Below are 11,961 nucleotides of genomic sequence, written 5' to 3'. Positions count from 1 at the left end.
GTATATGTGAGAAGATAAGCCACAATTATCCAGTTCGACTTGTCATAATTTCCTAGGTCGGATGCGATGGTAACCAAGGCGGTTGACACTATCGTGGTCTCTAGTGTAGATAAAAGTAGGCCTAAAAAAAGACTTTCCGGTTTTGATAAGTTTCAAGTTCAATACCACACTGATAAGGATGAGGAATAGATTGTGTACGCGAAGATGGTCACCCATAGCTTCCATCCCCTCAACGGTTGCAGATGCGCCTGTGGCGGTAATGGATGAAGCTCATCCTGCTGGGAGCTCGTTGATCTCTCATCTACGGCCATTCCAAGAAAGTTGTACCGAAAAGGGCACAGTGTGAGAAAAAACAACACGAGAGATACAATAGAAACAATAGAAGAAAAAGGATGATAAGGCAATAGAATAAAACCAGCACTATAAAAAAACAGGTTTGCTTCTCTGGTAGTACGCCGGTTTGGGATTTCGGGGGGTTTGGGGATTGTTGACCTTTAGCCTGCCATGCATCAATCAACTAAACCATCTCGGTGACATTTCTGTTGGCTTCATGCATCAGCCATGGGGGGGTCAGGATCGCATCTGCCGCGCTCGGTGACATTCAGGCCCCACACCAGCCGGTCTACAAAGCCACCAGTCCAGCCCTCATTTCGTTCTAGCTAGCATGATTCCCTTCTTGCATCGAAATGGGGCTTTCGAACCACGATCCCGGCATGCCTGCGGGTCCCTCGGGCCTGCTTATAGCGGCTCTCGCTCTCACCACGGAAAACCTTCCTCGGACCATTCTGACATGCATGGTCTTCTACACGATCACTCTTGCTATCTACCGTCTGCATCTGCACCCGCTTCGGTCCTTTCCCGGCCCCAGACTAGCAGCACTGACCTTCTGGTAGTCATTTCTCAAGGTGGTCAAACGTCCAATGCTGACTTATACCCCCCCAGGTATGAGTTCTACTACGACGTGATTCTCGGGGGTCAGTATGTCTTCCAGATTCGTCGTTTACACGAACGATATGGACCTATCATTCGGATCAATCCGCATGAAGTGCACATCTACACGCCAGAATTCTACGATGAGCTATTTGCGGGTGGAAACCGCAAGCGCGACAAGTGGTACTGGGCAATGAAGGCATTTGGCGCGGACGATTCAACATTCGGAACGACCGACCACGATATTCATCGACCTCGACGGGCGGCGTTGAATCCTTTCTTTTCAATGACCAAGGTGCGAGTATTGCAGAATGTGATTCAAGAACGGGCCGATGCGCTTATGGCACGGCTGGAGGACTTTCAGAGATCTGGTGCGGTTATCCAACTCGACATCGCTTTTGCGGCATATACGGCAGGTATGTAGTAGATTGCGTGAACCCGTGGCCAAGCCCAGACTGAAAGACAGATATTGACCTTGTAGATGTGATTATGGAGTATGCATTCGGCAAGTCAGATCACAAGGTTGAGGCTCCTGACTTTGATAGCGCGTTTCACCACTCCTGCGTCGGTGGCGGGAGAAATAGTATGCTGATGAAGCAATTTCCCCTGATTCTGTGGGCGATGAAGCGTACGCCACCGAAATGGTTACTCCGAATGAATCCGGAGATGACGTCTTTTGTGCGAATGCATACTGTGAGTGACCATAGTATGCCTCAAGTGTTGGACGAAATGGCGGACTGACGTTGGATCCGTCGTTCAGGATATTGCCCGTCAGGTTCAACAGACAATGGAACTTTCCAAGTCTTCCCCAACAACAGACAGCCCACCCAGTAATCATCTGACCATATTCCAAGAAATTCTCAACAGCCGACTCCCGCCCAACGAGAAAGTGCTCGGTCGCCTGGCGCAAGAAGGTGGAACCGTGGTGGGTGCGGGGACGGTAACGACGGCATGGGCTATCACGGTAGCCGTTTACCATCTCCTCGCCCAGCCAGAAACTCTCCGCAAGCTTAAGAACGAACTTGATTCCACTGATGTTAGCGGTCTTCGGGGTCTTGAAAACCTCCCATATCTCTCCGCTTGTATCCAGGAGGGTCTCCGACTCAGTTACGGGGTCAGCTCTCGACTTGCGCGAATCGCGCGCGACGAATCGCTCACTTTCATTGACCCCGAGACACAACGGACCTGGAATATTCCGCCCAAGACCCCTGTCAGCATGAGTGCCCTGCTGATCTGTCAAGATGCATCTATCTTCCCGGAACCCCATCGATTTCGTCCGGAGCGATGGATTGACAACCCCGGACTGGACCGATACCAGATAACCTTTAGTAAAGGTAGTCGGGCGTGCTTAGGAAAGAATCTGGCGTATGTTGAGATGGTGATTATCCTGGCCGCTCTATTTCAGCGCTTCGGGAGCCTGGAAGTCCGCGGGGAACGGGATATCGGATTGCTGGAGTTATTCGAGACGACGGCTGAAGATGATATTGAATGCCACCGGGATGGCTTTTTGCCTCTTTCCAAGGCGGGTTCAAAAGGGGTCCGCGCCCGCGTGTGGCCCGTAATTGTCGGGCCTCTGAGCTGCAAGACCTTTTGATGATTCAAATAGTATCTTGACTGGTTGATTGGTGTATGGATCAGCAGGGAGGAGGTTAGTGGGAGGAGAGACGGTGGGTGGGTTTCAAGGTGTAAATACCGAGTAGACCATCGGCCAAACGGTGGTAGATTCACCGTGGTTTTCATACCCAGCTTGGAAAATGACGGTAAGATAAGCGTCTCTCAACCTTAACTAAGAACGGGGTGTGTGTGTGTGTGTGTGTGTGTGTGTGTGTGTCAAACACACCTTAGGGTTCCCTTTATGATTACCAAGAAGTCTATCACATGAACTCGAATTTACGCGCATCTTGGTATAGAACTTTGCGACTGGTGTGACTCGAATATCTAGACGCGACTTAACGTTCCCAATCTTCCTGTATCAACCATCCTTGGCGGGAGGAGACAAGGCTGTGTTACCGGATAGACGCCGAGACAAAAAGCAATTTTACCCCTGCCCTGTTGTCAATTCCGGTGCAGGCAAACAAAATCCCATTCCATCCTGTCCGACTTGGCTGGGTCCAAATATCACTGGGTCATCGATCCGATCCTGGCTCAGACTATCGATTCCCCTCTGTTTAGGCCCTAACCGAGACATCCATTTCAGTCACTCGCGAAGATCCCCTGTTTATCGAGCTTGCCGCCCACTGGATATGAAAAGGGACACCCCCGCTGGGGGCTGTGATCAGCATGAGAACCATGTGGCTTGCATTTAGTGCCATGGCATTGCTGCGTCCGTGATCCAAGTGGTGCGCCGCCAATATCTGGTCTCCTCCCATAATAGGTAAGGAATGATCTACCCTGCTCCACATAGATCAATCGAACATTTCTGACCGGATCAGGCCAGATTCTGACGCCCCAATGGACCTTGGCTGAGCTCGAACGACTTATAGTACGGCTCTACTAATATACCAACTGCAGTGCAGCGCCAACGACGGCTCTTATCATAATCACACCCTGGGTTGCGGCCCAGTTTATTAGGGCCGACAAGCCACCGGTTGTTACCAAGTACGTACCTGCGTGACGCTCTATGTCAGGTTGAACATCGGCCGGTTCGAGAATTTCTTTCCTAACATGTACTCTCAACATCGGGAGGCATGCGATGCGTGCCATTATCGCAAAGTACGCTGTTCTTCAGCAACGGGGGGGATGGGTGCCTGCATGAACTGTCAAAGACATGGCCGGCAATGTGTCTTCAGCCCACGGAAGGGAATGGGACGGCCTAGAAAGTCAAAACGGTCCGGATCACAGGAAGATGTCGAAGAGGCTCCATTGATTGGGGTGCATCAGCTTCCGGAGCTGCTGCCTCATCCCCCGTCGGAGGACGGCGGGCCTCGATTGCCATTAGCACCGGTTCTCATTCGCCCAGGAAATGATCTGGACCGTTGGGCATCGGATCTTTCGCAATTACCTTCGGACCAGTTAGTTCCAATCCAGTGAGCCCTTGCAGATGCTGTCCTTTCTTGGTTGGTGGTCCTGCGGACATGAGAGCCTAATCATCTGCAGGACAGTTATTCCGGCCCAGCCGACATCAGCAAGCGATCCACACTTTGGCCCTCCGCTTAGTGACAGACGCAGGCCGGCCCCGACGGTTGAGGGCCAAACCTGCGGCGATTCCTTTCCAGAAGAAACAACTTTTATGATGAACATTGAGGGTCTCTGGTCCTTGGGGTCACGGGGCATGATTCCACCCCATGGAGACATGGGCCTCCAACACTCTGCTACAGTCACCAATATACGACTGGAGGTGTACGATAAGCTCTCCCCGCTGCTCTTTCAACTGACGCAAGAGAGTCAGGCCCTAAAACAAGTCGAACCCTGTCCAGGTGCCGAACTGGACTCGGTGTTCTTCTCCGTATCTTCATTGTGTGATATCATCCACTCCATAGCCCGACCTGAACAAGACTTAGGAATACAAGGCAGCGGTTCCTACAGCTTGCAATCGCGCGACGAAGTTTTTGTTTTAGCTCTTACAGCAGTGCTTGTAGTGCTTGAGATCTACGAGCTTCTTACACGGAAAGCCATCGATGACGTTTCTCTCCTGGAGCAAACCAAGTCAGGAGAGCGTGAGGTCCGGCCTATCCCGTCGTCGGACAATGGATCTTCTGCCTCGCCCGCAGGCCTGCGTCGCGGGCTGCACACAAACGGGCGCCTCGATACCGTGGTCCGGTACACCGTCATGGACTTTCACCTGGGGCAATTGCGGCGGCTTCTGGAGTCTGACATAGAAGGTTCTCGGGTGTGGCAGCCGAATGCCATGTCGCATATAGAGTCAACTCGGGGTCGGCTTGATGCCCTACGCAGGTGGATTCAAGATTTGATTAGTCAGGCATGAAGTTGTAACTAACTAATTTTTCTATGCGGTGGGCCACTGTGATGAGCACATTAATTGCATCGACTGTCGCGGTAGCCAGGCAGCCACCGAAAACTACGCAGAGAAAGTAACGGAAGCAACGATAATACAATTTAAACAACCTCTAGGGGAATCGCTGTACAACTTGAAAGCAAAACATGGGAACATAAACCCATCAACATAGGTGTTGAACTCTGCCTACCATTGTCTCTATCAATCGCACTATCTTCGCCGTGAAAGTCCTATCCCTCGGCACAATATGCCCTCCATCATGGATGACCGAGGTGGCATCGCCAGAGCTCAGTTGAACCAGCAATTCCCCTTGCTGCCGGAATGGATCCGTCTTCCCAATGACATGCAGCGTGGGTATTTCTATCCGCAGAGCTGTCTGTCGCGGATCGTATCGCTGCAAGATGAGGGGGTCGTCCCCGGCTTCATCGGGATATCCATTTGCTTGATGCTGCATGGCGACGACACTGCGGGGAGCCAAGTTGGAGTCCAGATCAAATGGCAGACTGGCGCCCAGGAAGATAGCGAGGTTAAAGAGTGGCATTGCGGTGGGGCTATCCTTCTGATGCTGGAGGATCATGGAGGCAGCTAGGGCAGCCCCTTGTGAGAAGCCAATGACTCCGTCAAATGGGCCATCCTCGTCGATGACCTCTCGGACGAGGGCAAACGCCTCGTGCACTTCCGTCGGAGTTGGACTGGAGTAATAACAGAGATACGGACCGGGAAAGAGGGACTGGACCGCCGGATCAGGCAGGCAAGGCTCTAGGCCCTCGGCAAAGACAAATTCATGTTCGGGGAGAGAGCTGGTGATGGCGGCAATTTGGACCTCCAGCACCTGGGCATTAGCACCCATGCCATGAAGACAGAGAAATCTCATGACCGATTGCCTCAAGTTGCGGTGGTGCCCCGATCAGCCCCTCGCCTTTGTACAGAGTGGGACTGGAAAGTTTCCATTAAGACAATCCGGACGGGAGCAGTCATATTGATGTTGTTGGGACAATGCTATCAATGAGGATCTTCACGCGCCGGGAAGGATCTGATCTCGGGCTGGGGCCTTAGCCTTGCCGTTCGGCGAGACCCACGACGAAGCCATAATCTTACAGGTGGCTTAGAGATTGAACCCCTGCTACCTCTAGTGCGGTCTCGGTGACTTTGGGCCCAATGTTTGCGTGCCATGGCTGTCTGCCTTCGGCCACATTCTGCCCAATAAGCTTCGATACCTGTAAGCCCCCTTGACCAGATTGACAGCTGGATAGAAGCGTGTGCCGCTACAGCCTCTATCCCCCTTCAATCCTCCTCCTCGTCCTTTCCCCCGTTCCATCACTCATCCCCATTCTGCCCATCCACCCGTCCACCTGTCGAGCCATTAGTTTTTTTCTTTTCTTGTCAAGCAAAACAAACAACGCTCAGCCGATGACATGTCGACACCACAATGCTTTCCGTATGACCCGAATATTGTCACGCCCTTCGGCTACCGACCGTCTATTGTGGCGGGCATCATCTTCATGGTCCTGTTTGCAGGTCTCTTTGTTGTCCATGTCTGGCAAGCCTTCAAATATAAGAACCTCTGGCTAGGACTTGCCTTCTCCCTTGGAGCTTTCGGAGAGTTCACGGGGTGGCTCGCTCGCACCGTAGCCTGGCGCTGTCCATACTCTGTGAGGCTGCTGGAGATGCAGCTTGCATCTCTGATAATGGGTCGGTCAATATACCTCACAAATCGCTTATATAATGCTGAAAGGAATAACCAACTAACCTTACTGCCCCTTGACAGCCCCCGCCTTCACAACAGCCGGTATCTACGGTGTCCTCGGTCAGATAGTGTCCATAATCGGCCAAGATAAATCCCCTCTCACCCCGAAACAATACCTGATCATCTTCATGACTGTCGATTTCTGGAGTCTCCTTCTTCAGGCCGTCGGTGGAGGTGTTGCCGGTGCTGCTTTTAGTGCACACACCTCTTACTGGCCCGGCACGTATACGATGGTAGCAGGGATCATCTGGCAACTCGTCTCCACCTGCGTCTTTACTACGTTACTCGAGTACGTGATCTACCGCGCATTATATCAAATCACGCGTAGTCCACCCCTTCGCAAAATCACCTCTGCCCTGATGATCGCATGCACGTGCATGGTGGCACGGGGAATCTACCGCAGCATGGAGCTGATGAATGGTTGGGAAGGATATCTCTTTACGCACGAGATCTACGCAATAATTCTGGATGCGCTGGTCATGTTCATTGCTAGCTTAGCGCTGGCAATCTGGAATCCTGCGGCGTTGCTCAAGAAAGCTAGGAGCCATCGTAGCGAGGAACTTGTGCAGCTTCGGGGAGAGGAAAGCCGACATGGGAAGAAGGGAATTCGGCAGTATCATCCAGTGCATGGAGAGGCTGACTCAGGCTTGATGAGGTAGACTACTTCCACTTTCTCTCTGCTTTGGATCTAGGGGTTGGAACGCAAGTCGGCCTTGACAAAATGATTATATCGCGAAGTAGCTATAGACTCTGAGCAGGAGTGCAAATAAAAATAACCATTGTTTGTATAAATAGAGTCAGAACAAGGGATAGAAAGAAATGGGACGTATATCAGCAAATTTCCCCCCCGGTACTACAGCTCTGTAGACCTTTGACCTCTAGATACAGGTTTGATGGAGTACTGCAGCAGTTGCCCATGATTTCCCTATCTCATCTCACTGCAAACTTTGTACGTACTACAAACCTAGCGGCCTTTTCAAAATACTTCGAAATCCTAGTTGACTGGACCAAAGCCGCAGAGACATTCATCCCGGTGTACAATTACTGAGGACATGGCGTCAAGGAATACAAGCTAGCTACCACAAGCAAAGAAAGAAAATCTTCTTCCCACTACCATCATTCAACACCAAACACAAGTATACCTCTCGTCAGCTCATCCCAGCGAAGTACAATCATACACGACCCCCAACGGCGCAATATAATCCGTATGATTATACCCCAAATTCAACGCCATCAACTGACCCACACTAACATTATACGCCGTGGCAAAATCCTGCAACGTGCCATACATGAACGTAAAATCCGCCATCGTGCACGCCGTATTATCACAACTAGGGATCTTGACCGTCTGACCCGTCTCTAGTACATCATAAATCCCCGGATTCAACGCCGCAATGTACCCCGTCTGCGCGCTGAAGCTGAGAATTGACTCGGTGGTGATGTTGAATCGCTCGTTGGCGATCTTCTGGATCGTATCGCCCGGTAGGATGGTGTAGACGTGAGGTCCGCCGTAGATGCATGTGGCTGTTGCGTCGGTGTTGTTGGTGCTGAAGCAGGAGAAGTCGTCGGGGAAGGTGGCGCGGGCGGGGATGCGAAGGGTTTCGTTGGTGTAGAGGAAGTTGGGGTCGGCGAGGACGTTGAGACGGGCGAGGTCGCAGGCGCCGACGTTGTATTGGGCGGCGATGCTGTGGATGGTGTCGTTAGATTGTACGGTGTAGGTGATGTTGCTGGCTGCGACGTCTAGGTTTAGGACGGAGCCGGTGCTTGGGAGGACTGTTGGATGAAACTTGCTTAGTTTAGGGTACGGTGGATGGGTGTGGTAGCTCTCACCATCATAGTCTACGGTCGTTGGGAGAGCAATGGATTGTCCGATGATTGCTGTTGTTAATAGAAGCAGCTTGCTGGGGTTTGCTAACATGATGCTTCGTTCACCCTGAAAGAGAGTCAGGAAGAAAGTAGTATAGAATCAAAAGACCAAGTTGATATTGTGTATATGCCATATCTGAGAGTCCCCCAGTACCTATTTAAATTTTTTCTATAGCACATAACCCCACAGATCTTTCACCGCAAAATAGCTGAGCTACGTCACTGCTCTCATAGACAATGCCAAGTTTGGGAGGAACCATCAGCCCATAGAACGTTGGGGCCCCGGATACAGGCTTACGTCTACATAGTACATAGTGTCCTCATTGGCAGATGCACGCTAATGCACATGCACCGTATGAGCACCCCACAATATCCAGTTCTTCGGGTAAGAGGATCGGATGTAATCTCCTCATGGGGATATCGCGGGGGAGTGGGCCTGCATCGATCCTGTTCACTTTCAAGAACACGCAGGAGCCGCCTGTGATTGTGTTGCATGGCTACTAGTATTACAGATAACTCTCTCAGACCACAACAGAGAATTTACGGTCTCTCTTAGTGTCCGGGAAATGATATTGTCGATTATGGGGTTATAGCGATATACCGGCACGGAGTACACGGAGATAACTAACGTCCGAGAAAACCACGGTGCACTCAGGCTTCGCACTTGGTCGCATGACCTATTATAGTGTGGAGGTATTTCTGGTACAATACCTCGATTACTACCTACACTACTAGACTGAATTCGTATCGGGACAAAGGAAAGCATTTCAATGAAGGAATGTGAGTTGACGTTGTACATACATGAGGGCATATCTGCCAGAGCAAAGCATAAAGTCAGGGACGCAGTAATACTATGTGGCTCAGCGGTGATTGTGATATATTGATACAGTCCCAGTCGACGTGGAGTCGAAACAGTTAGTCAGAATGCGGGGTTAAGCATACAAGAATGACAGCTGACTGGCTAAGGGGCCAAATGCAAGAGAGATATGGGACTTTCTTTAGCTGTCCGTCTCCAAGCATTTAATATACTGGCATTTTGAATGCATTCAAATCATACACCCAAGTCTTCATGCCCTCCGGGTCATTCACGCACTCCATGCTGGTTCCATTGTTGGTCCACAAGGGTCGTAGAGGCCACGCGCAGAGTTTCTGCTCTTGTCCTTCGTTCTCTCCCTGCAGAACCGTTGCGTTGAGCATTTCCGGGAAAGCACCCTCCTCAACCCACCGGATCATCGTGTCCAGCGTGGTTTGCGGCCAAGGCCCATTTGGCTGGGATGCATCCGGGCCACAGTGTGCCGCGCCAGGAACGAGGAACAGGCGATACCAATCTCCCAACGCCGCATAGCTTGCGTTGGTGGACATGTCGGGGTACATCACCGAACGGACAGACTCATAGTAATGCACCGATGATGCCGTGGGGACGGTGTAATCCGATTCGCCGTGGTAGTGAAGCACCTTGCCCCCGGCTTCGGAGTAGGGGGACAGATCGGGGTAGGTGGACTGGAGGACATCGCCGTACTTCTGCCAGCCAATGCGGACCCATTCCTTCAGGTTGTCATACGTGACGTTCTGAAGGGTCGGCATTTCCGTGGCGTTGAGGAGGTTGATATATTTCTCCACCCATTCACTGTTCGATTCGGTAATGTCGAGGGTCCAGGCGCCGGTCGTGTAGTCGTAGTGGGTCTCTGCGTCGGAGAACGCGGCACTGGGCTGGTACGAGAAGTAGACTTGATTGCCCTGAGTGTCATGCATCCCCCGCATGATTTCCTTTGCGACGGCCACGCCTTGGGCGGAAACCGTGCCGTTCTGGGCGGGGAGTTCATAGGTCTCTGCGCGCTTTCTCTTCTTATAGGTGGTCAGAGAAGAAGCGCCACAGCTATACGGTTCTCCAATCGTGCTGTTAGCGTCAAAGTGCAGCTTGCAGAGATCCGTTCAGGAGACAACACCATCCTCCCTGCCATCAAGAACATCACACGCTTTGATGGTTTCGTTCGCAATCTTCTCAAGCTCGCAGGGAGGGGTGTAGTAATCCAAGGTCTGCTCAACGACCGGCGACCAGAGATGCTGCATTTGCTGAAAGGTGAAGCGAAAGCCGGGAGCACCCGTCACGGCCCCGTCAAAGTCTTCTGCAAACCGCTGGATTTGACTGAAGCCATCTCGACCCCCCTCGGAGCAGCCCTGGTAGTAAGAATAGATGGAGGAGGTATTGAAAAACCGCTTGGTAAGCTCCTTCCCCAGCACAGTCAGCTCATGAATCGCCTGGTACCCAAACATGTAGACCGTTTCGTAGTTGAGGGTGCCATTGGCCAGCAGCCAAACATCATCCGAGCCGTTGTCGAATCCACCAAACCCTCCGTCCGTGGTGCCGGCCACAGCACCGTACATGACACCCCCGGGCAACGACGCGCTTCCCACGGTGATGTCATAGCCACTGCCACCGGTTGATAGGTAGCGGTTGGCAAACTTGGACGGGGCGGGCATCCAGTAGGTGACTATCACTCGGTCATCCCGGCCCAAGTGGGAGTAGGCAAAGGTCACATTGCAGTAGTCGAACGTGGCGTCGGGAAAGTACGTTTGGTCCGTGCTCGACACGTTGTAGGCTGCCACCGCAGTCACCGAAGTCCTGTCGATGGAGATTCCAGGGTATACGCTGTCCTCCGGCAATGAGGCTTGGGCGTAGGAAGCAGTGCATACGTCTTGCAATGTCGTGGCTTGGATCGTTCCCGCCAGGGCCAGGGCTGTCGCCCAGAGCTGCACAGATCTCATTGCCACACTCAGATTGATGGTGAAAGGTGACACCTAAAGGACTTGAGAATAGTGAATGTCTCGAGGGGCGTCCAATAAGCCTGCTCGCTCAATACTAACACGCTTTAAATACTAGATATTGGACTCCGATTGAGAACCGATGAGAATCAAGTATCCTATCCACTACTTCCCGTCTGAATGATGCGTCCCGGATGTCGTGACTCGTGAAATCCCGGCTCCTCCTTGTATAGCGAAACTCCACTCTAGTCCCCACAGAATAGAAACAAGAGTACTCATGGCCAGGGGCCTTAGTTCCCATACTACTCCATATTAAAGCCGAGATGGCAGTACCTGTGGAGTTCTCGAACGTGCGTCGCAAGGTCAGCCGATATTCAGCTGCATTAGAGGGAACCTTAACATCGGTCTAGCTTCGAGAAATACATAAGCGAAATTCTATATCCAATCGCAGCTTACCTCCGACAGGGTCCAGTGGAGTGTGGTTCATCGTTCGCAAAGTCACCCCGTTCTGGGTTTAGTGGCATCTTCTGTAAGGCAATGATCGACTTCGGATATCTTATCAGCATCACTGAAGAAAAGTTAATCTATTTGCGGAGTACAGACATTGTTTCGGACTAAGAATATTTTGTGCTACTGCCCAGCACCACTCCAACTGACCCCAATTCCAGTACTCGTTCGCCTCGGACTTAACCTGGCAATT

The 11,961-nt window shown here is 51.7% G+C and overlaps 6 protein-coding genes across 6 annotated transcripts; 3 read left to right on the top strand and 3 right to left on the bottom strand.

The window, feature by feature from the left end:
* Positions 1-713: 713 nt before the first annotated feature.
* ASPBRDRAFT_71073 (cytochrome P450) lies at positions 714-2,524 on the top strand (the record flags this gene model as incomplete). Its single annotated transcript, XM_067629105.1, has 4 exons — positions 714-889; positions 943-1,346; positions 1,412-1,636; positions 1,749-2,524. 4 exons carry the CDS (start codon positions 714-716, stop codon positions 2,522-2,524), a joined length of 1,581 nt encoding a protein of 526 aa, XP_067485000.1.
* A 1,208-nt stretch (positions 2,525-3,732) lies between these two features.
* Positions 3,733-4,855, top strand: ASPBRDRAFT_202666 (uncharacterized protein; the record flags this gene model as incomplete). The annotated part of the gene is made up of 2 exons (XM_067621641.1): positions 3,733-3,941; positions 4,027-4,855. 2 exons carry the CDS (start codon positions 3,733-3,735, stop codon positions 4,853-4,855), a joined length of 1,038 nt encoding a protein of 345 aa, XP_067484999.1.
* Positions 4,856-5,048: 193 nt separating this feature from the next.
* On the bottom strand, positions 5,049-5,735 carry ASPBRDRAFT_50590 (uncharacterized protein; the record flags this gene model as incomplete). The annotated part of the gene is made up of 1 exon (XM_067626570.1): positions 5,049-5,735. The coding sequence occupies one exon, from the start codon at positions 5,733-5,735 to the stop codon at positions 5,049-5,051; it is 687 nt and encodes a 228-aa protein (XP_067484998.1).
* A 460-nt stretch (positions 5,736-6,195) lies between these two features.
* ASPBRDRAFT_141797 (RTA1 domain-containing protein) lies at positions 6,196-7,467 on the top strand. The gene is made up of 2 exons (XM_067619187.1): positions 6,196-6,577; positions 6,654-7,467. Exons 1-2 carry the CDS (start codon positions 6,301-6,303, stop codon positions 7,289-7,291), a joined length of 915 nt encoding a protein of 304 aa, XP_067484997.1. The 5' UTR covers positions 6,196-6,300; the 3' UTR covers positions 7,292-7,467.
* Positions 7,468-7,785: 318 nt separating this feature from the next.
* ASPBRDRAFT_114320 (LysM peptidoglycan-binding domain-containing protein) lies at positions 7,786-8,550 on the bottom strand (the record flags this gene model as incomplete). Its single annotated transcript, XM_067616814.1, has 2 exons — positions 7,786-8,405; positions 8,463-8,550. 2 exons carry the CDS (start codon positions 8,548-8,550, stop codon positions 7,786-7,788), a joined length of 708 nt encoding a protein of 235 aa, XP_067484996.1.
* Positions 8,551-9,518: 968 nt separating this feature from the next.
* Positions 9,519-11,264, bottom strand: ASPBRDRAFT_50587 (uncharacterized protein; the record flags this gene model as incomplete). Its single annotated transcript, XM_067626569.1, has 2 exons — positions 9,519-10,415; positions 10,440-11,264. 2 exons carry the CDS (start codon positions 11,262-11,264, stop codon positions 9,519-9,521), a joined length of 1,722 nt encoding a protein of 573 aa, XP_067484995.1.
* Between the last annotated feature and the right edge of the window lie 697 nt (positions 11,265-11,961).

This window comes from Aspergillus brasiliensis (assembly GCF_001889945.1).
Source record: "Aspergillus brasiliensis CBS 101740 unplaced genomic scaffold ASPBRscaffold_1, whole genome shotgun sequence".
In the NCBI taxonomy this organism is placed as follows: Eukaryota; Fungi; Ascomycota; class Eurotiomycetes; order Eurotiales; family Aspergillaceae; genus Aspergillus; species Aspergillus brasiliensis.
Note: the sequence above shows the minus strand (reverse complement) of the source record. Positions and strands in the feature narration are given on the sequence as shown.

Bases quoted from the DNA above. Each gene is read 5' to 3' on its own strand.
- ASPBRDRAFT_141797 (XM_067619187.1), top strand. From the start codon at position 6,301: ATGTCGACACCACAATGCTTTCCGTATGACCCGAATATTGTCACGCCC. The intron at 6,578-6,653 runs GTCGGTCAATAT...GCCCCTTGACAG, and splicing joins GCTTGCATCTCTGATAATGG to CCCCCGCCTTCACAACAGCC.